Source organism: Mobula hypostoma, chromosome 19, assembly GCF_963921235.1.
Source record: "Mobula hypostoma chromosome 19, sMobHyp1.1, whole genome shotgun sequence".
NCBI lineage: Eukaryota > Metazoa > Chordata > Chondrichthyes > Myliobatiformes > Myliobatidae > Mobula > Mobula hypostoma.
This window is the reverse complement of record NC_086115.1, coordinates 48,022,121-48,046,423: the sequence shown is the minus strand read 5'-3', so window position 1 is coordinate 48,046,423 and position 24,303 is coordinate 48,022,121. Positions and strand designations below refer to the sequence as shown.

The 24,303-nt window shown below is 39.0% G+C and overlaps 1 protein-coding gene across 2 annotated transcripts in view; it reads left to right on the top strand.

Annotated features, from left to right (window-relative positions):
- The window catches only part of dock1 (dedicator of cytokinesis 1), a 575,517-nt gene that overhangs the window by 41,986 nt on the left and 509,228 nt on the right, over positions 1–24,303 (top strand). For both annotated transcript variants that reach the window (XM_063071820.1, XM_063071821.1), the window contains exon 2: positions 19,210–19,293. In XM_063071820.1, coding sequence (XP_062927890.1) covers positions 19,210–19,293 — 84 coding nt within the window. The remainder of the gene's footprint in view (positions 1–19,209; positions 19,294–24,303) is intronic.

The following is a 24,303-nucleotide window of genomic DNA, read 5'->3' as shown; positions in this document are numbered from 1 at the left end:
CACGATAATGTGATAAAGATAATGGTAACCACCATTATCTTTATTTGACCATTCAAGTGAAACATCTTGACACACACTAGCAATAGTTTACGCAAGTAGTAAAGACATCTAAAAGGAAACTAGATATATTTCCTGGAGAAAGGAATAGATTGTTGATGTGATTAAATGAAAGAAGACCAAGAAGTGGTTTATGTCAGACATAACTATAGTATGAGATGGGATGAATTACTTGCTCTATCTGTTGAACACTGTGTAAAAGAAGGAGGTTAATCTTGTTTTGTTAAAGAGGATGATTGAGTTATTGATTTCACTGAAGAAGATGATAACTTTAGATAATGGAAATGGCAGAGAAATATGAAAGGAACACTTAACTTTGGCATGCCTTGAAAAGGGAATTAGATCACAATGGCACTGGTGAACCACGGTGATGTTTTGTGGGCTGCGGCCAATACTTCTAAATATACTTTTAAATATACTTCTTTCAAATTAATCTCACTGCAAGCCATAGCATGTAATTTTCCTCTAAGCAATGTATCTTTAAATTAGGTTAATGATCTACAGATTTCATGGTTGTCCAAAGGTCTCAGCAGACCAGACATTTTTCATCGCCATGGCCAGAGGTGAGGCAGGAGGGGGGACTCCAAGCCAGGCTGAAACGCAGATGGATGAAGTTCCCCTACCGAGCCAGCATCTTGTAACCAAACTAAGGACCGGGGGCAAGATTGCTGTATCAGCGGGAAATGAGGGACTGTTGTATTCTGTTTGACTGAGATTGGGCTTTTCCCTAGCACACCAAATTCAGCGCATTTGCAAGGCTTCTCAATTTTCTGTATGGACCAAACTGCTGATTCGGAAAAGGCAAAAGGTGGAGGTGTGTGTTTCATGATAAAATCTCGGTGGTGCTCCAGTGTGGTGGCTTTGTTGAGCTCGTACTCCCCTGGCCTTGAACATTTCAAATGCTGTCTGTTCTATTTACCCAGGGTATTTTCCTCCATAATCCTGAGTGCAATTTGCATACCACCAGCGGTCGACTATACTCAAGTGATTGAGATACTGCACAATGCCATTTTCAAACAAGAAATCCTGAATCCTGAAGGATTTCAAATCATTGTCGGGGACCAACCAGGATTGTTTGAAGAAAACCATGTCCAATTACTACATTTCGGTAAATCTGATCATTTGGGTTTGCTTCTCCAACCTGCATAGCACAGGCAGAGGCTAAAGAGCAAAGCTCCAGAGATTAGGACAACGAAGTGATGGTTGCAGGAGGCAGAGGAGTGCTATGGGATTGCTTTGAGTCAGTGGACTGGGCTGTGTTCGACGACTCATCTGTGGATCTGAATGAATACACCATGGTCATGACGGACTTTATTAAAACAATTGTAGACAAGTGCGTCCCCACCAGTGATTCAGAGTCTTGACCAATCAGAAGCCGTGGATGAATCATGAGATCTGCGATCTGCCGAGAACCAGATCAGAGGCATTTAAGTCTGATGACCAAGAAAGTTACAAAAGGTCATACTTGCTTCAGGTCCTTCCACAACATTTCTATAGGATTAAGGTCAGGACTCTGACTTGGCTATTCCAAAACACAATTTTTCGTCTTTTTAAACCATTCTGTTGATTTACTCTTGTCTTTTGGATCATTGTCTTGTTGTATTATCCAACCTTTTTTAAGCTTCAGGTGATGAACTGCTAACCTGACATTCTCCTGTAAAATGTCTTGATACAATATTGACTTCAATGTTCCTTCAATGATTGCAAGCTGTTCAGGCCCCAGCACAGCAAAGCAGCCCCAAACCATATGCTCCTTCCACCATGCTTCACATTTGGGATGAGGTCTTAGTGTTGGTGTGCAATGCCCTTTTCCCTCCAAACATAGCAATGTGCATTTCTGTCAAACATTCAACTTTTGCCTCATTGGTCTGCAAAACATTGTTCCAGAAGTGTTGTAGAACTTCCAGGTGGTCTTTTGCAAACTTGAGATGTGCAGCATTTTTTTTTGAGAGCTGTGGTTTTCTCTGTGGTGTCCTTCCATGAACATCATTCTTGTTCAGTGTTTTTGTTATAGTGGACACATGAACAGAAACTTTTTTTTAATATAATTAAAAAAGTTTTTTTTTTGCTCAGCATAACAAAAATTTCAATTTCCAGATACACTTACATTTACATTTCTTCCCCTCACAGGTATCAGGCATCAGAACACTTCCATCCAAATATAGACATCACCACAACATCCTATACAAAAGCCCTTATTAGTATAGCAGACAAGTTTACATCTATATACTGCAGAAAAGGTTGCCATGTTTTATGAAAACTGTTTGTTTTTGAGTGTACCATACATGTCAAAAAGTCCAAAGGAATGTATTCCATGATTAATTTATGCCAACCAAAAAGTCCAGGGGCCTTATCGGATATCCAACAAAGTAAAATGTTCTTCCTCGCACAAAAAGTCAGGGTGTTAAAAAGTTTTTTCTGATGTGCATTAATAATACGACTGCTGGGTAAGCCTAAGAGAAAAGACACTGGGTCCAGTTCAAGCTCTATCTTCAGAATCTTTTCCATTTCACCCAAAATATCACTCTAGTATGCCTGAAGTTTGGGACAAGTCCAAAAACAGTGGGTGAAAGTTCCAGTATTTACTTTACATTTAGAACACATTGTAAAAACCCCTGTCTTAAATTTCGAAAGACAATCTGGAGTCGGATGGGCCCTATGCAGAATTTTGAGTTGCAATGCTTTAGTTCTGTTACAAACTGAAATATTCTTTGCATTATCACAGATGTCTTCTCATGTTTCAGCTGTAATTTCTACTCCCAGCTCTCCCTCCCAAACCCTTCCCAGCAGCTCAGCCTCTCCACAAGAACATTCTCTCAGGATGCTGTAAAAAGTACTAATAGAGACTTCACCCTTAGAACAAAACACCCTCTTTTCTATGTCAGAACTATAGAAATCAGTTAACAATGATTTTTTTTTCTGTATGTAATCTCTTATCTGAAAGAAACGAAAAAGATCCTTGTTGGGTATGTTAAATTTCTGTACTATTTGACTAAAAGACATCATCGTTCTTTCATCAAACAAATCTAGATGGAAAATACCCTTAGAAATCCAAAGTTTAAATCCAGAATCCATTATGCCAGGCTGAAAATCTGGACTGCCGGTTATTGGAGTGAAGGGTGATATTTTTGCTGCGTTGCCCTCAATTTGAACAGAGACTTTAGCAAGTTCTAGAGATTTCTGCAGGTGTTTTGTTGTTAACATTGGGTTCTTTTTCACCTCCTTCAGCATTGCACATTGTGGTCTTGGTGTTATCTGTGCAGGACACCCACTTCTGGGGGAATAGTCACAGTACTGATTTTCCTCCAATTCTAGACAATTTCGCTTACTGTGGACTGATAAACACTCAGGTCTTTAGGAGTGCTTTTGTAGCCTTTTCTAGCTGCATGCATCTCTCCAGTTCTTCTTCTAAGGTCCTCTGAAAGTTGTTTTGATCAAAGTATGGTGCACATAAACAGATCTTTCTTGAGAAGAGCAATCTCTGTCAGTAACCTGACTTTGTGTCTTTTCTATAGGGCAGGGCACCTCTACAACTCACACCTCCAATCTCATGTCATTGATTGAAACACCTGATTCCAAATAGCTCTGAGATTATCCCAGAGGTTCACATAATTTTTCCAAGAAATGATATTGGATCATTTTTCTCAATAAATAAACAAGTATAATGTTTATTGTCTTACGTAAATGAGTTATCTTTATCTAGTTTTAGGACTTGCTTTTAGGTCATATTTATGCAGAAATAGAGAAAATTCTACAAGGTTCACAAACTTTGTAGAACCACTGTATGTTTACAACTCTCTGCAGCTTATTTCGATCCTGTGCGGTAGCCCCTCCCCCCCATACCAAACGATGATGCAGTCAGTTGGAATGCTCTCCACATTACATCTGTGGGAATTTGAGAGTGCCTTTGGTGACATACCAAATCTCCTCAAACTCCAAATGAAATATAGCTGCTGTTATGTCTTCTTTATAGCTGCATTGATATGTTGGGCCCTGGATAGATCCTCAGAGATATTGAATTCCAGGAACTTGAAACTGCTCACTCTTTTCATTTCTGTTCCCTGTTGAGGACTGGTGTGTTCCCTCATCTTACTCTTTCTGAATAGAAAATCCTACAAAAAATGAGTGGATACGGTCCACCACGAGTAAAACCCTCCCCACAACTGAGCATATTTACATGAAGTGTTGTTGAAGGAAAGCAGCATCCATCATTGATTATTTATTTATTGTTATTTCTTTCTTTTTGTATTTGCAGTTTGTTATCTTTTGCAGACTGGTCGAATGCCCGAATTAGTGTGGTCTTTCATTGATTGTCTAATGGTTATTATTCTATTATGGATTTATTGAGTATGCCTGCAAGAAAATTATTCTCAGGGTTGTATAGATGTTGACGTATATGTACTGTGAAAATAAATTTAATTTGAACCTTTGAAGTTTACAGGAAATTTTATTAAAATAACATACAGCATTTTAGTGTGAATTAAAAATCTTGGTGTGTGGCATGAAGTTATACAGCATGTAAACAGGCTTTTTGGCCCAAGTTCTCCACGCCGACCAAGGTGCCCAATTAAGTCTCATCCACTAGCCCATCTTTGGCCCATACCTTCCAAACATTTCCCAACCATGTACATATTCAAATGTGTCTCAAATACTATCATTATATCTGCCACAAATACTTCCTCTGGCAGCTCATTCCACATACCACCCAATGGGTTCTTTTTAAATCATTCCTTTCTCAGATCCTGTCTAAATCCGATTTCTTTAAGTCAGAAGGTCTGTTTTCTAAGGTTACCCATATCAGATCTCTCTATATTCCCTTACTCTACTTGCATTTCATCAAATATTCGCCTTACTATTACCCATAATAAAGCCAATGGACTGTACATTGGCCATTTTATTAGGTAGACCTGTACATTTTGCTAATTTAAATATCTAATCAGCCAATCACATGGCAGCAACTCGTGCAGAAAAGCATTCAGACATGGTTAAGATGTTCAGATGCTGTTCAGATCAAATACCAGAATGGAGAAGAAATGTGACCTAATGACTGTGACCATTTTGAATGATTGTTAGTGCCAGAAGGGGTTGTTTGAATATCTCAAACTGTTGATCTCTTGGGATTTTCATACATAATAGGCTCTAGAGTTTAGCGAGAATAGTACAAAATAATCCAGGAATAAAAAAGAAAATCTGAGAATGCTGGAAATCCAAGCAACACACACAAAATGTTGGAGGAACTCAGCATGCCAGGCAGCATCTGTGGAAAAGAATACAGTCGACGTTTTGGATGAGACCCATAGATGCTGTCTGGACTGCTGAGTTCCTCCAGCATTTTTTTGTATGTTGCTTGAACATCCAGTGAGTAGCAGTTCTGTGGTTGAAAACGCCTTGTTAATGAGAGAGGTCAGAGGAAAATGGCTAGACTAGTTCAAGTTGATAGGAAGGCAGCAGTAACTCAAAAAGCCATGGTGTGCAGAAGAGCATCTCTGAACAACACATCAAACCAACCTAGAAGTGGATGGCTACAGCAGCAGAAGACCACAAACGTACTCATCTGGAAAGGTTGCTATTCCAGCACAATCAAAGCCTAAGCATGTAGCATTTATGGACTTTCACAGTATAATCTATGATATGGGTTGATACCAGGAACTAGTAAATTGTTGATAACAGTGGAGTATGAATAATTATGTTGATGTTTCGAGGAGAGAGCACAGATATGATAAGTTGAATATACTCCAGTGCTGAATCATTTCATGATTTTCTAATTCCTATACCATCTTTCACAATCTTGGGCCATCCAAAACACTTAAGCAATTTTGGCATTGGTAATATGTTGTCAGTTGAGCACTGAAATGTTGAACTAAGTTAAGAATAGCTGCTGTATGATAACAATCAGATAAACTTTAAAATGCCTGGATGAGGCAGGACTATGGCATCAGTATAACAAGCTGCGACAGACTGCGGGGACTTTCGGAGGAGAGAGAGAGAGAGAGAGAGAGTCGAAGCTTTGGACCGCAAGCTGCTGGCAGTAGCTTGCTGCAGCAATGCGTAAAGTCTGATACTTTGCCATGCCTGGAGAATTGGGTTAATCAAACAGCACCCAGTGGGCATTGGATGAGTGACTGTCACTTCGTATGATCCATACGTGGATTTTGTTGGAGTACCCTGTGGCGGCCACCTTTGTTAACCCTTACATGGTTTCGGGTATGTTATGTGGTAACCACTTGTGCCAGGGTATATTCCGTGGCTGTCACCTTGTGATATTTCTACGTGAATTTCGGGCCAACTCGACGGATAAGGTCTTCGGCGACTGTTACTTCATTTTCCCAGCGTGGAACCTGTGGAATTCTTTGTGATCGCCTCCTCTCTACATTTTAATCTGGATTTACAAGTTTCTCCCCTCACTGATTCCGTGGAAAGTAGTGGATGCTGCCCATTTCATCACGGGTAAAGCCCCTCCCCACTGTTGAGCATATCTGCATGAAGCGTTACCACAGGAACGCAGCATCCACCATCCTGCGACCCGCACCACCCAGGACGTGCTCTCTTCTCACTGCTGCCATCAGTAAGAAGTACAGGAGCTCCAGGACTCTCACCATCAGGTTCAGGAATATTTATTTCCCCTCAACCATCAGGCTCTTGAACCAAAGGGAATATCTTCACACAACTTCACTTGCCCCATCATTTACATGTTTCCACAACCAATGGACTCATTTTCAAGGACTTTTCATCTCATTGTCGATAACACCCAAGTTGGTGTGTTCTTTCATTAATTCTATTATGGTTATTATTCTATTAGAGATTTAATGACTATGCTTGCAAGAAAATGAACCTCAGGGTTGAATACGGTGTCATATGTACTTTGATAGCTTACTTTGAACTTATTAGATTACATCTTATTGTTGAATTTGAGTATGCCTAACCTGCTCAATTCTGTTCATGCAACAACTCCGTAGTCACAGAAATCAATCTACTGAATTATTGGTACTGCCTCCACTGGAGACTAAAACCAGTAAACCAAAAGCTGAATCTGACTTTACTTTTATATTCTGTGTCCTTTGCTAGTATTCTATTAACCTTTCTTATTACTTGCTGTACTTTTCAGTACTTGCTTACTGTTCTTCTTGTTCTCGGACTCCAGAAACTTCTGTACTACAATTTTTGTGGTTTTACAATACTACAAAATGGATGCCACGGCCCACTGAATCCATTTTGCCCATCATCCAACCACTTATGTAAATCCTACATTAATGTCATTTCTTATTTTAATCAATTCTTGGATTTTAGCACTCACCTACATTTGGGATAAATTACAGTGGCCTGTTGGCCTACCAACCTCTATGCTTTTGGGTTGTGGGAGATAATTGGAGCACCTGGGGAATTGTGGAAATATTAGAAATTTATGGCTCACGGTGCCAATGCTGTAAAGAAACTATTCCTTAAACTTGCATCAACTAAGATTTTGTGTTGATTTTTTTTTGTAGTTTTGTTCTTGAACTGCTTATGGTAACATTGAATAAAACTCACCAGGTGATTATTTGGGTAACATGTAGATGGAAAATCAAATTAATTCCAACTCCCTAGAGAATGAATTCCTAGAAAATATACACAATAGGTTTCTAAAGGATGAGGAACTACCTGTAAAACAGTCTATTTTAGACCTTGTACTGCTTAATAAGAAATGATTAATTAATAAGCATATGAAGGATTTTTAGGTATAATTATATCAAATTTTACATGATTTAAAAGGGATCAGTTCAATTTAATGCAAGGGTTTCCATTCAGGTGAAGGCTGTGGTAGTTTGGGGAAACTACAATAATGCACATGCAATAGCTAGCATTTGTATATTAAAAAAAATACATGGTTTGCAATAAATATTTTTTCCTTCAATGAATCAAACAGATAAAGAGCCAAGCCAAGCTGATAGAGTGAGATGTTTCTTTCTCATTCCTTTCTTAAATTGGAATGGATTGGGGTTGGAGAGATAGGTGGAGATGGTTACATTTGTTGCAATCCATATTCAGGAACAGGTTCTTCCCTTCCACCATCAGATTTGTGAACAGTCCATGAACCCATGAACACAACATTGTTATTAAAGTAGTTTTGTCTGCTCGGTACTTCTGAAAAACAATGAATTTCATGTAATGTAAGTCAATGATAATAAATCGTTTTCTTATAGAGAAACATTTCCAGAGTCTACAAAATTTGGATGATGATCAGTAGATCATGCATTGCCCATGGCTACCTTTTACAAAACCGTAGGATGTAGAACAGCAGACTCATAGAATTTATCAGTTTTCTGGTTATTTAGCCTCAGAGATAGCATTTTTTTTACTTATAGTAGTTTATTTTTCTTAATTTCACTGGACTCATGACTATAAATTTTCTGGGAGTTTCTTTTGTATCTTCATTATCCACATTATGATAACTAATGCAGTCTTCTGCACAAACTTCTGTGATCTGCCCTGTCTCATTGCCTAATAGGAGGTCTAGTGTTACACTCTCTCAAGCTGGGACCTCTGTGTATTGATTAAGGAAAGTTTTCTGTACACATTTGACAAACTTTATTCATCTAGCTCTTTTACAGTATGGGAGTCCCAGTCAGAATGTGGAAAGTTAAAATACCCGCTATCATCTGCTTTGTCCACTGTGCTCACTCAAAATATAGTCGCAGGTATCTCAATTTTCACCTAAGGGATTTAAAAGGTGGAGACCTTTGAGATGTAGACTGAGTCATGAGAGATGTCTTGGAAGTGGATGCCACGGCCCAGTGAATCCATTTTGTCCATCATCCAGCTATTTATGTCAATCCTACAGTAATGTCATTTCTTATTTTAATTGTTACGTACCCCGTAACTGGGTTGCCAAACCAGCAGAAATGGATCACTCAGTTGGAGTCTGGATCACTAGAACTAAGAAAGTTTTATTAAAGAAACAAGCAACACAGTACTCTAATCAAAAGGATAATAAATGCAACAGTTCAGCAATGATAAACATACATGTACACAGAATTAAGATAACAGGATCAATCAAGCTTTATCGTTGTCTAGGGGTAAATGACCAGTTTCAAAGTGACGCAAAGTTCAGTTCAATTTAGTTCGGTTCAGTTCGCGGTAATCGCTGCAGTGGCGATGGACAGTGGGGGGAAGGAGAGAGAGAGCAAAACGAATGAATATTCAAAACGGCTTCCACACAGACCTTCGCAGTCAGCTTTCGGGTGAGTCCTTTGTGATGTCATCTGAGGTCACCGACCGTGACCCCTCCGTTTCCAGATACGATCGTTTCTCTGCGGTGAACCCGGCACCCAGGCAAGGGTGGACACACACCAGGTTCCCGCCGATCGTGCCTTTCCACCCTGTGCGTCTATGGCTTGTCCCGCGACCAGCCGTCCAAAAACTTCCCACCGACTTGTGGGAGACGCACCGCTTCCAGGGTCTCGTTACCTCGGGGTGTCGTGTGTGTCCTGCCTTAGCGAACCTGTCCCTTTTTATCCCCCTGCTGGGGTATCGCCTGTCCATCACTTCAAACAGTTCAGGGTTCAAAGGGTGAGCCGATCTTGACAGCTCTCCTTCCGTTACTCTCTCCCGTCACTTCATTAACATCTCCAAATGCTGCTCCATTGTTTTCCTTATCTCTCTCTCTCCTGAAGACAGGCGGCAGACCAACTGCTGATCCCACTGGTGCCAGCACAGGACAACTAACATCTTAATCTATGTGTATTCTCGTCACATAATCAATTCTTTGATTTTAGCACTCACCTACACATTTGGGATAAATGTTAGGTTAGGCTACCAACCTCTGTGGTTTTGGGATGTGGGAGATAATTGGAGCACCTGGGGAATTGTGGAAACATTAGAAATTTATGGCTCACGGTGCCAATGCTGTAAAGAAACTATTCCTTAAACTTGCATCAACTAAGATTTTGTGTTGATTTTTTTTTGTAGTTTTGTTCTTGAACAAATGGTAACATTGAATAAAACTCACCAGTTGTTTGATTATTTTTAAAAATCCATATCTAAATGGAAAGAAAATATTACAATTGCTTAGCAAACACGAGAAAATCTGCAGATGCTGGAAATTCAAGCAACACACACAAAATGCTGATGGAACGCAGCAGGCCGGGTAGCATCTATAGGAAGAAGTACAGTCGACATTTCGGGTCTAGACCCTTTGTCAGGACTAACAGAAAAAAGAGATAGTAAGAGATTTTAAAGTAGGAGGGGGAAAGGGAGACCCAAAATGATAGGAGAAGACAGGAGGGGGAGGGATGAAGCCAAGAGCTGGGAAGTAGATTGGCAAAGGGGATACAAGGGAGAGGATCATGGGACAGAAGGCCTTGAAAGAAAGAAAGGAGGAGGGGAGAACAGGCAAGGAGTTATTGTGAGAGGGAAAGAGAGAAAAAATACTAATAAATAATAAATTAGGGATGGGGTAAAAAGGGGAGGAGGGACATTAACGGAAGTTAGAGAAATCAATGTTCATGCCATCAGGTTGGAGGCTACCCAGATGGAATATAAGGTGTTGTTCCTCAAACCTGAGTGTGGCTTCATCTCGACAGTAGGGGAGGCCATAGTTTGACATATTGGAATGGGAATGGGACGTGGAATTAAAATGTGCTTGCCAAAGATGCTGAGATTTATATAAGATATCCTTGGAGTATGCTTGTTTTGAAATAAATTACATATCCCTGTTCTTTGGCTAGTTCTCTTCAGTTAGTACTATTTCTGTTTGTGATTACTATTGCTGAAGTGTACTTATCCCCCTGCTCTACCAGTTGTACACCTATGACTATTTGGCTAAGTACAGCTCCAACACCATATACAAGTTTGCTGATGACAGCACTGTTGCAGGCTATATCAAAAGGTGTGATAAATCAGCATACAGGAGGGCAATTGAAAATTTGGCTGAGTGGTATAATAGCACCAACCTCTTACTCAACACACACAACATGCTGGAGGAACTCAGCAGGTTTCACCTGTCACCTGGTGATTCTCTCTCCCTTACCCCCACCTTTTAAATCTACTCCTCAGCTTTTTTTCTCCAGTCCTGTTGAAGGATTTCAGCCCAAAACGTTGACTGTTCTATTCTCCATAGGTGCTGCCTGGCCTGCTAAATTCCTCCAGCATCTTGGATTTCCAGCGTCTGCAGATTTTCTCTTGTTTGTGGTTTGACCAGGATGTCAATGTCAATAAGACGAAGGAACTAATTGTAGATGTCAGGAGAGGGAAACCAGAGGTCCATGAACCAGTAATCATTGGAGCATCAGTTGTGGGGAGGATCAGTAACTTTAAATCTCTGGGTGTCATTATCTCAGAGGACCTGTCTTGGAACCATCATTTAATTATTATTGTGAAGAAAAGATGACAATGCCTCAACTTCCTCAGGAATCAGAATCAGGTTTATTATCATCGGCATGTGATGTGAAACTTGTTAACTTACCAGCAGCAGTTCAATGCAATACATAACCTAACAGAGAGGAAAAAAAATAAAACATAATAAATAAATGAGTAAATCGATTACATATATTGAATAGATTTAAAAATAATGCAAAAGCAGATCCTGTATATTTAAAAAAAGGTGAGGTCATGTCCAAAGCTTCAGTGTCCATGTAGGAATCGGAATCGGACGGTAGAAGGGAAGAAGCTGTTCCTGAATCACAGTGTATGTGCCATCAGGCTTCTGTACCTCCTACCTGATGGTAACAGTGAGAAAAGAGCATGGCCTGGGCGCTGAAGGTCCTTAATAATGGACACTGCCTTTCTGAGACACCACTCCACATGTCATCAAAAACCTCAGCAAACTTTTATAAACGTGTGATGGATAGTGTGCTGACTGGCTGCATTACAGCCTGGTTTGGGAACAACAATGGCCTTGAGTGGAAAATCCTACCAAAGGTAGTGCCAGTACATCATGGTTAAACCCTCCCAACCATTGAGCACATCTACATGAAACATTGCTATAGAAAAGCAGCATCCATCTTCAAAGGTCCTCACCACCCAAGTCATGCTCTTTTCTCACTGCTGTCATCAGGTACAGGTACAGGTGCCTCAGGACATGCACTATCAGGATCAAGAACAGTTACAACTCCTCAACCATCAGAGTCTTGAACAAAAGGGGACAGCTGCACTCATTTAAGGACTGTTATATTGCTATTTCATGCTTGTAATTTATTGCTATTTATTTATATCTGCATATGCACAGTTTGTAGTTCCTTATGTTTACAGTTACTGTTTTATAGATTTGCTAAGTATGCCCGCAGAAGAAGAATCTCATGGTTGTATGTGGTGACGTGTATGTACTCTGATAATAAATTTTACTTGGAACTTTTGAGTTATTGAATTATGTACATATACCAATCATCTGTAAAGCTGCATTTGCACCAAATAAATTACTACCATTTTGTCAATTTGTATCACACTGCTGTGATATAAATCTTCTGATACATTAAAAGTTAAACCTACAATGAGGGTTGTAGCAGAGTTTCAGTCAAAAGGACAAAATTGTGAGTAAGTATTAATTCCCAAAATTCAGTGGGAGTATATTTTCAGGGAGATGAGTAGTTTCAACGAAATAAACACTTCATATACTTTTAGATTATGATGCTAAATCAAATCTGTGGAGTGTTTTACCCTAGGAACTGTTTTTCCATTATACATCTTTTAATTCCTTGTAGTCTGCATGGTTCCAATCCAAAGTGAGATTAGTTTGTTGAAGAAACAGAGTCTGGGGTCTGGAATTGGGTAGATGATGCACTTGATACAGTAGCTCACCAAATTAGGCATCAAGGGGTTGAGGGGTATAATGCTAGATTAAGTCGAGGTATAAGTGGCCATTTTTATGAAGACACATTCCTGTATGCAACCTTGGAGTTTAGTGCTGTGATCTTGGATGCTTACATCTTTATTAATAACTGAATGTTGTGCATCTACATTTCCTGCTGATATAAAAAGTGGCAAAACCAGACTGCAACCTACACAGGTGATCAAAGTAGTGGTAAATGTAGAATAATATGAGCAAATATAAACTTATCCATGTGGATAGGAAGAATGAAAAACATTTATTGAAAAAAATTATATGGCTAAGTGTTTATGTTTGAAGCAATATGGGCATCCTGAAAAAAGTAAATTTCTGGATTGCAAATATACCAAGTAATTAAAATGATAAAAGGAAAGGAAAGAAATCAGTAAAGAGAGTCAGGAAAGAGAGAAACAATAGAAATGGTAAACATAAAATATAGGTAATGGGAAAATTGGCAGGAAGCAAATGTGTTCAGGGTTAGAAAAATGTTTGCAGATCACATTTGACTAAACTACTTCTAACTGCCAACATAGCAAGCTAGATGAATTAACAGCAGAATAATCATAAAAAAGTAATTTAATTGTCATCAGGTAATTTTTTTCTGCAGGGCTAGTAAAGCTGGAAACTGAATATTTTGGTGTATTTAACATTTAGGAAGGAGTGCTAAAGGAGAGATAATGTAGTACTGTAAATAAGAAATGAATTTTATAGATATGGGAAGTATCTTGACTTGGCAGATCATGGCATAGTATAGGACTGGTTTGAATGGAACCAAGAAACAGTGGGGAAAATAGTATTGATGCAGGTTGCTTAATAGATTTCAGAATAGTAATTTTGATGTAAGGTGGTATAAATGAGAATATTAGAGATGCACAAAGGTGATCATATGGATATTATGTAGATTGGAAAATCAAATTAATTCCAACTCCCTAGAGACTGAATTCCCAGAAAATATACACGATAGGTTTCTAAAGGATGAGGAATTACCTGTAAAACAGTCTATTTTAGACCTTGTACTGCTTAATGAGAAATGATTAATTAATAAGCATATGAAGAATTTTTAGGTATGATTATATCAAATTTTACATGATTTAAAAGTGATCAGTTCAATTTAATGCAAGGGTTTCCATTCAGGTGAAGGCTCTGGTGGTTTGGGGAAACTACAATAATGCACATGCAATAGCTAGCGTTTATATATTAAAAAAAATGGTTTGCAATAAATATTTTTTCCTTCAATGAATCAAACAGATAAAGAGCCAAGCCACGCTAATAGAGTGAGATGTTTCTTTCTCATTCCTTTCTTAAATTGGAATGGATTGGGGTTGGAGGGATAGGTGGAGATGGTTACATTTGTTGTAATCCATATTCAGGAACAGGTTCTTCCCTTCCGCCATCAGATTTGTGAACAGTCCATGAACCCGTGAACACAATATTGTTACTAAAGTAATTTTGTCTGCTCTGTACTTCTGAAAAACAATGAATTTCATGTAATGTAAGTCAATGATAATAAATCTTTTTTCTTATAGAGAAACATTTCCAGAGTCTCCAAAATTTGGATGATGATCAGTAGACCACGCATTGCCCATGCCTACCTTTTACAAAACCGTAGGATGTAGTTTTCTGGTTATTTAGCCTCAGAGATAGCATTTTTTTTTACTTAATAGTATTTATTTTTCTTAATTTCACTGGACTCGTGACTATAAATTTTCTGGGAGTTTCTTTTGCATCTTCATTATCCACATTACAAATTCTCCAGTCTCTTTAAATACTCACATTTCCCCTTGCTGTTCTTGCATTTTACATGCCTGTAGAAAGTAAGTGGCTTAGATTGTTGACTCTGTTAACTACTTCACAATATACGTAATAGTTATTGTATGTAACATTTTATCTGGAAAAGATTTAGATTCTTGTTTTCACTGAAAAAGTGATCAATAAAAGAGATAGTTCTCAGCGTCAATAGAGTGATCTCCCTCTGCAATTGAATGATTTGACTTTTGTATTAAATCAAAATTATTAGTTGATAGATTATTTTAGGTTTTAAAATATGAATTTTGTTAAGGCTTTAGGTGTCGGCATGGTAGCATACTGGTTTGTGTGATGTTACTAAAACACCAGCGACCTGGGTTCAGTTCCACCACTGTCTGTAAAGAGTTTTAAAACTCAGCCTGTAAATGTATGAATTTTCTTTGGGTGCTCTGGTTTCCTCCTATATTCTAAAGACATATGGATTAGTAGGATTATTTGAGAACTAGAGGCAGGTGCCACTTTCCAAAGGTGATGCCTCAAAAAGGCAGTATCTATTATTAAGGACATCTATCACCCAGGATGTGCCCTCTTCTTGTTGCTACCTTCAAGGAGGAGGTTGTCACAACACATTTTATGGCATACGCCACAGTGATATGTCACATTCCTTTCAGCTTCCTTCTCCTTTTTCATTCTCTTCTGAACTCTCATTGACAAGGCATTTTTGACCACTGAACTGCCGCTCACCTGATGTTTTTAGTTTTTCATTCTCTTCTCTGCAGACTCTAGAGACCATTATGTGTGAAAATACCAGGAGATAAACAGTTTCCGCGATACTCAAACCATTCCTTCTGGTACCAACAATCATTCCACTTGGATCATATTTCTTCCCCATTCTGATGTTTGGTTTGAACAACAACTGAACCTCTTGACTGTGTCTGCATGCTTTTGTGCATTGAGTTGCTGTCACATGATTGGCTGATTAGATAATTACATTAATGAGCTGGTGTACAGGTGTACCTAATAAAGTGCCCAATGAATGTATGTCCCACTTTTTTTCTGAAGGTTCTTAATTTGAATTAATCTACATAAACTAGTGGTCAGGGTACATAAGTGTGGCTCTATTTTACCAAAGATACAAATGTCTTTGATCATTGTTATTTGTTCCTCTCTATCCTGCTTTACCTGCCTGTAATCTTCAGTGTAATTGACCAGAGATTATTGTCACAGGGCTCTTCAACTCACAGAGGCTGCTCTTGCTTTGAGTTATCCTTACCTCTGGAATTGTGTGTAGAGAATTGGCTGCAATGGCTTTTTATCAGTCCTACACCATTACCTCTCAAACTTCTTGATAATATCTTTCAGAGATGCACAAGCTTTTATTTATATGTTGCTAACTTGGTTTTGTTGTACCACCCACCTTTCTTGAATGTTCCATGATCTCAGATTTGTCACTACCTATCAACCAATAAATGGGTGATCAGAATTCCCTACAAATGGATGGGAAGGCTGAACACATTCCTTTTGGATCTCCTGCAAGGTTAGCTTTCTCATTGCCATTCATATCCTGGGCAATTTTCTGCACTGTGTCAACCCATTTTAAAACTTAGCTCAGTGCTGAACACAACACTAAAGTACAGTCCATATCAGTAACATGTGATGATTCCTACCTCCATGTTAATGCCTGACTCTCCTTTTCTCAGCTCACTTGTTGAAATCTTTATTCGTGTTTTGTTGCCTTAAAATTTGACGGTCCAGTGCTCACCACCTGGCGAAATATATGCTTAATGTAAAACTTGGTAGAAGGAGTGTTTTCTATTCTCTCAAATTCTTAATTATCTCAATTGCACTGATGTGAGTAAGCTTGTACTCTAGTAAAGTTGGTTTTGAAACCTATATCCTTGTTTTCAAGTACCTACTGCTTCTATGCTGCCTTCCATCCGTACATCCAAAAGAATGTCTTGACATCTTTTCATTGCAATTGAAATTCTGTGTTGGTGCAAATTGTTATTAGTAATGGTCCAGTATTTTAAGTACAGATTTGTTGCTTAGAACATGTTAGTTGTGTGTGTTGTACAGTAGAAATTTCATTTAAATGAAATGAATGCAGTTCATTTAAATCAGTACCAGCTTTTGTCTTTCTGAACAACGACTACTACTACGTCGACTTAGGCCTAGGGGGCCGGCGTCGGGCAACTGAACAACAGTTTTATGATTGAGGACACGCAGTCCCCATTTATTGTCATTTAGTAATGCATGCATTAAGAAATGATAAAAATGTTTTTCCAGAATAATATCACGAAAACACGTGACAAACCGACTTAAAAACTAACAAAAACCACATAATTATATCATATAGTTACAACAGTGCAAAGCAATACCGTAACTTGATAAGAACAGACCATGGCACAGTAAAAGACCCAGTCTCTCTCGAAAGTCCCATCATCTCATGCAGACGGTAAACCTCCAGCACTGCCAACTTGCTGATGCAGCATCCCGGAAGCATCCGACAACAGTCCGACTCCGAGTCGGTCCGAAAAACTCCGAGCCTCCGGCCACCTATTCGACACTGAGCACCGAGCATCATCTCTGCCGAGCGCTTCGACCCCGGCCCCGGCACCAGGTGTTACGGAGAGCCGAGGATTTGAGGCCTTCGTCTCCGGAGATTCTCGATTGCACAGCAGCAGCGGCAGCGAAGCAGGCATTTCAGAAGTTTCTCCAGATGTTCCTCTATGCTTCACGGCTGTCCCCATTAAATCCGGATCGTACACGGCACCCCTAATTACACATATCAATATTCATTCGGAACGGCGGCGCGTGCTGCGTTGAAAATAAATATAAAATAATCAGCTTGATCTGTAATTGAAATGAGAAATATATCGTGGACATAATTAGAATAGCTTGGATATTTGAAAAAAAGTCTTTATTAAAAGTGTAAATGAATGTTAGAAAATGTTATTCCTCACAAGTCAGATACACGTATTCTACAACATCCTGTTTGCATATGGAGTAAGGAGTGATTTTGCATTAGAAGATGAGGTTATATATTTTACTTAAAAATACTATTAATGTTTCAGATTTGTATGCAGTTTTATTACAAACTAATAATCTGGGTGTCATTTTGATTCATGTTCTTGAAGAATGGTGACTTGAACTTGAAAATGAAGTCTACTGATGCTGGAGATTCATTGTTAGTTTTGTTACTCATCCACATTTGATACAAGTTAAATTAAAATTTAAAAGAAGCTTCAGTTTCAACCCAAATTGAAAATGAAGGTCCTTTTTAATATTCCTTTTATGGTAAGATTTGTTTCTCTCTGTGTCATTTCCAAGAACATTCCTTTTTTTAATGAAAAGAATTCATCAAAGTCATAGAACTTTTAGTTTTACTGCCTTCATGTTAAGATAAAAATGTCTTCATAACTCTGATGAAGACATCATTGTAGGACTTAAAAGTGAGATTGTTGCTTCAGCTGCATGAAAAGTCCAGAATGCACAGTTTCAGTTATAACGTAGCTAAATGCAGTAGATTTATAATAGCAGTGGGAACAAGAGATCCTTGTGATGTTTTTACATTTTATTTTCCTATTATAGTTCATGTCTGAAATTTTATCTATTACACATTGAAGTAAAATGTACATATTTTGGTGTGGGTTAATTTAAAGTATGTTAGAGAAAAATATCACGTGGAAATGCTTCAGAATTGTGATAATTAGAAGTAATGGATTTTTGAATAAAAAGCATACATCACATTGGTCCTACATGCATAGTTTGCCACATATTGTATATTACATTCAAATACTGTTGTTCTTTTGGCATGTATGGTTGAATAAATGCAGATAACAAGATCTCATAAATATTCATCATCATGATGTGCTGTGTCATATGACGTGGGCGGTCATGGTCTTTACATGACCATGATTATTCTTTGTAAATTTTTCAACATAAGTGGCTTGCTATTGCCTTCTTCTGGACAACGTCTTTGCAAGATGGTTGAGCCCAGCCATTATCAATGCTCTTCAGCGATTGTCTACTTGCCATCAGCGATCACAGAACCAGGACTTGTGATATGCACTAGCTGCCGATACGACCATCTGTCACCTGCTTCCATGGCTTCACGCGACCCTGATCGGAGGGCATATTTCTGTATTGCATAGCCAATATAAACAAAATCGTGAGCGACAAGCATGCTTGGTGAAGTTGTTTTTGAATATACCAGAATACTCAGCTGAAACAAAATGTACTTAAGTTGTTTTGCAATTTTACTGCCCTGAAGAAAGAGCTAATAGAATTGCCACAGAGTTCTACTTACATTATCAGTCATTTTCTTGTGGTCTGAAGCAGAACTGCAGAATTAATTCCCATTTAATTATTTTTTCTTAGTCCTGTCCATGGTTCTTTTCACTTCTTCCTCTCATCTGCTTTCAATTTCTCTCTGTTCCTGCTCTCCCATTTTTATTAGTATTATTTTTCATGCAAAATGTTAAATCTTTGAAACATTTTAATATCGTACATGTAAAGAAAAAATCAGAGTTGAAAAATGTGTGTAATTTTATTATGAACAAATGAACATTTAAATATACATCATTCGCTGTTTTTTTTTATTTTAGCTATATACAATTATGACTCCAAGGTGGAAATGGAACTTTCTCTACAGATTGGTGATACAGTGCACATATTGGAAACCTATGAAGGCAAGTACTAGTATTTTGTGAACCCTAAGTTGATGGTTTAATTTGAAGAGAACATTTATTTTCTGTATTTTTTAGTGATGGAAATAATGTTCACATCTTAAGAAGATACATTCATGTATAATCTTTTAGCCACTCTTTATGTTATGATAACCTAATCAATGATTTGTAATAGCTCCAGCCAGAGTTGTTAACTTACAATTCTGGAAAGGACATTCACTCCTTTGTGATGTTGTGAAGAAACATCAAACTCCTCCTCAAGTGTCAGCTCTTAGGCAATTTATATTGATTTTCCACAGGATGATTTGGTTGGTGGTAAGTGGGGAAGGGATGAAATAGAATGCTTTTACAGAATTTAATTATAGCACTTCTCAATACTTTTTGCCTAACTCCATCATTATTTTAGTGCACCAAAGAAGTTACATAATGCTATGAGATGAAAACCAAAGGAGGGTACTGGATTTCTTTGTATTTTAGCTTATTCATCATTTAATGGTTAAAAAACCCCACAAAATTGTTTTAATCGCTGTTTAAGCATCAGATGCACAAAGGTTTGCAATAGTGTGGATTATTATTCTGATTGCTAACTTTCTAAACTCAATTCATTGAACATTTGCCTACACCATATTTGACCTTGGCATCTCTTTATGAAAAGTCAAGCATTTTGGTGTCAAAATGAAAACATTTAAATTCTGTGGTGTGGATGAGCTTATTGTTGTTGAAATTTGTAGAAAACAAATTACCTAAAATATTTATAATTGAGATAAATTTTGAAATTGATATTTGAATAAAATTTAGAATTTTTGCATCAATTGCTGATTATAAATGTCTCTTGCATTTCTTTTAAGTTTATGAGAAGGAAGTGGTACATATTTTCCACTGCATCTTCCTACTTATACTTTTGGACTTTCTCCCATTTAATGCTCATTGTCTCTCACAACACTTTGATTGCCTTGCAGCTGTTTTATTTATTTATCTGTTGACATACAGCCTGGACTAAGCCCTTCTGGCCCATGGGACCGCATTGTCCAGCAATCTCTCAATTTAATCCTAGCCTAATCATAGGGCAACTTACAATGAACAATCAACCTACCAACCAGTAAGCTTTGGAATGTGGAGGAAACCGGGGCACTTGGAGGAAACCCATACGGTCATGGGGAGAACATGCAAACACCTTATAGGTAGCAGCGGGAATTGAGCCCGGGCTGCCTGTACTGTAAAGTGTTGTGTTAACCACTACACTACCATTTTGTCTGCCATCTAATTCCTCCTTTACAGTCATGAGTCTTGAGCGTCTGAAATAATCCATTTCTACTTGGAATTTTACAAGTTAAGATCAACAACCTATGTTCGAAGACTCAGCAGCCAGTGGAGATGAGTAGGTTGCCATTGTCATGGGCTCTATCAGCAAGTGTGTAGAGGACTGTGTACTAAAGAGGTCAATCCCAAGCTGGAAACCATGGATGAACTGGGAAATCCTCTTCCTGTTGAAGTCCAGGGCTGGGGCATTCAAATCAGTTGAATCTGACTATATAAGAAATCAATGTCCAACCCTTAGAAAGCTATCAGGGATGCCAAGAAACAATACCAGTCCAATATAGTATTCCAGACAAGCCATCAGTTTTGGGAGGGGTTACATATGATACCATGCTACAAAACAAAGTTAGCTAACGTTGCCAATACCAATACAATACCAATACCAATACCAATCCCTTTGGGCTTAACACATTCTATGCATGTTTTAAACAGTAGGGAATTGGAATGTCGCCACTTAACCTGACAGCCTCCAATGCGCATGAACTTACAGTCACCATTGTATCAGTGTATCTGAGAGTTGCCAATGTAAAACAGCTGGCCCAAATGGTATCCCTGGCCATACCCTTAGATCCTTTGTAGATCAACTGGTGGGGTATTTGCAGGCATTTTTAACCTCTCTCTATTTCAATCTGAGTTTGCCACATGCTTCTATCATCCGGGGACCCATAATAAATAATCTAATCTACGTTAATGACTACTGTCCAGCAGTTCTGACGTCTGCCATCATGAAGTGCATTGAGAGGCTGGTCATGGACACTTCAACTCCAGCCTCCCATCCAACCTCAACCTACTTCAACTCATTGACTGTTAAAACAGGTCTATGGTGGATGCCAATTCCCTGGCCCTATACCTACCTGGAGCATCTGGGTGCTAAAGGCACCTATGTTACACTATTGTTTATTGACTACAAATCTGTGTTCAATACTGTAATTCCAAACAAGCTCCTCTCCAACTCCTAGGCCTGGAACTCAACACCTTTCTTTCTAATTAGATCCTTGACATTCTGACCAAGAGACCACAATCAGTGACAATAGGGAGCAATAATTTGACTGCTACTATTCTCAACACTGGTGCCCCACAAGGCTGTGTCCTCACTTCCTACTCTACTCTGTATACACTCACTACTTTGTGGTCAGATTCTGCTCTAGCTTCATCTACAAGTTTGTAGGTGAGGCTGGGTGGGAGGGGGGAGGTGGTGCAGTGTACTTGCTCCTGTTTACATAAGTGCTGCTACAAACGAGAGGACTGAGACACGAAGCATTTAAAAAAATGTGAACGTTGTTTAATTAGATACAATAGAAGTCATTGATTTATAAAATCCTGTCCAAATTCATTCAAGGCAAATTAGTGTTCCATTGTTTCACTTTAATGGAAAAGTAATGAGGTTGCAGGTAAATATGGCAAAAGCATTATTTGTGAGGCATTTTCATTATTGATCCAGTAAATAATTGCACGATTGTCTTCTGGTATTGATCACACTCCTTATTTTGAGTGTTTTCCATTTAGAACTATAAAGTCAAGAGAGTTGAGTGAATTTCCATTTAAGCTTGTTTTTAAAGCTTATGCTGTTAAAAAACATAGAAACATAGAAAACCTACAGCACAATACAGGCCTTTCGGCTCACAAAGCTGTGCCGAACAGGTCTTTACCTTAGAACTACCTAGGCTTACCCATAGCCCTCTATTTTTCTAAACTCCATGTACCTGCCCAGGAGTCTCATAAAAGTACGTATCGTATCTGCCTCCACCACCGTTGCCAGCAGATCATTCCACACACTCACCACTCTGAGTAAAAAACTTACCCCTGACATCTCCTCTGTACCTACTTCCAAGCACCTAAACCTCCCCTGTTAGCCATTTCAGCCCTGGGAAAAAGCCTCTGAGTATCCACATGATCAATGCCTTTCATCATCTTATATGCCTTTATAGCGTCACCTCTCATCCTCCACTGCTCCAAGGAGAAAAGGCTGAGTTCATTTAACTCATTCTCATAAGGCATACTCCCTAATTCAGGCAACGTCCTTGTAAATAACCGCTGCACTCTTTCTATAGTTTCCACATCCTTCCTGTAGGGAGGTGATCAGAACTGAGCACGGTACTCCAAGTGGGGCCTGACTAGGGTCCTATATAGCTGTGATATTACCTCTCAGCTCTAAAACTCAATCCCACGGTTGATGAAGGCCAATGCACTGTATAACTTCTTAACCACAGAGTCAACCTGTGCAGCAGCTTTGAGTGTCCTATGGACTCGGACCCCAAGATCCCTCTAATCCACCTCACTGCCAAGAGTCTTAACATTAATACTATATTCTGCCATCATATTTGACCTACCAAAATGAACCACCTCACACTTATCTGGGTTGAACTCCGTCTACCACTTCTCAGCCCAGTTTTGCATCCTATCAATGTCCCACTGTAACCTCTGATAGCCCTCCACACTATCCACAACACCCCCAACCTTTGTGTCATCAGTAAATTTACTAACCCATCCCTCCACTTCCTCATCCAGGTTATTTATAAAAATCATGAGGAGTAGGGTCCCAGAACAGATCCCCGAGGCACAGCACTGGTCACCGACCTCCATGCAGAATATGACCCATCTACAACCATGCTTTGCCTTCTGTGGGCAAGCCAATTCTGGATCTACAAAGCCATGTGCCCTTGGATCCCATGCCTCCTAACTTTCTCAATATGCCTTGCATGCGGTACCTTATTAAATGCCTTACTGAAATTCATATACACTACATCCACTGCTCTACCTTCATCGATGTGTTTAGTCATATCCTCAAAAAATTCATTCAGGCTCGTAAGGCAAAACCTGCCTTTGACAAAGCCATGCTGATTATTCCTAATTATATTATGCTTCTCCAAATGTTCATAAATCCTGCCTCTCAGGATCTTCTCCATCAACTCCATCAACTGTTGTTGAAGAAGTTTAGCTTGACCTGATGTATCCTAGGATGTATCATAAGAAGCAAGAGAGGAGATAGCTGGGGCTGTGGTAGAAATCTTTGTAAATTCATCAGCTGCTGGTGAGGTACCAAAAGAGCTGGAGGATAGCTAATGTTATGCCCTTATTCAAGAAGGACAGCAGGGATAAGCCACAAAACTATTGGCCATTGAGTCGGTAAACAGTGCTGGGCAAGTTATTGGACGAGATCCTCAGAGACGGGATTTGTTTGCATTTGAAAGGGCAAGGACTGATGAGGACTTTGTGCAGAGGAAATTGTCTCAAATATAATGACCAAGAGGATTGACAAGGATAAGTTGGTCGACATTGTCTACCTAGAATTAGCAAGAACCTGCAAGGTAAGCTGGCTGGTTTGAATGTGTGGGATCCAAGGTGAGATAGCCAATGGGATGAAAAATTGAGGCAGGGGCGGTTTTAGAGGCTTGTTTTTTTTAGGTTGGAAGCCTGTGACCAGAACTGTGCCAGAGTATTTGGTGCTGGCCCTTTGCTGTTTGTCATATGCATTTATTATTTGGATGAGAACATAGGTAGCATAATTAGTAATTTTGCAAAATTGGTGGTGTACGGTGGACAGTGAAAAAGATTGCCGAAGGTTTCAATAAGAACAATTGGGGAAAGTGGCTGAGGGAATGGCAAATGGAATTTAACTTCAGACAGTTGTGAAGTGATGCATTGTTGGGAAGTTGAACCACACCTGGAAATACACAGTGAATGACGGACTCTGGG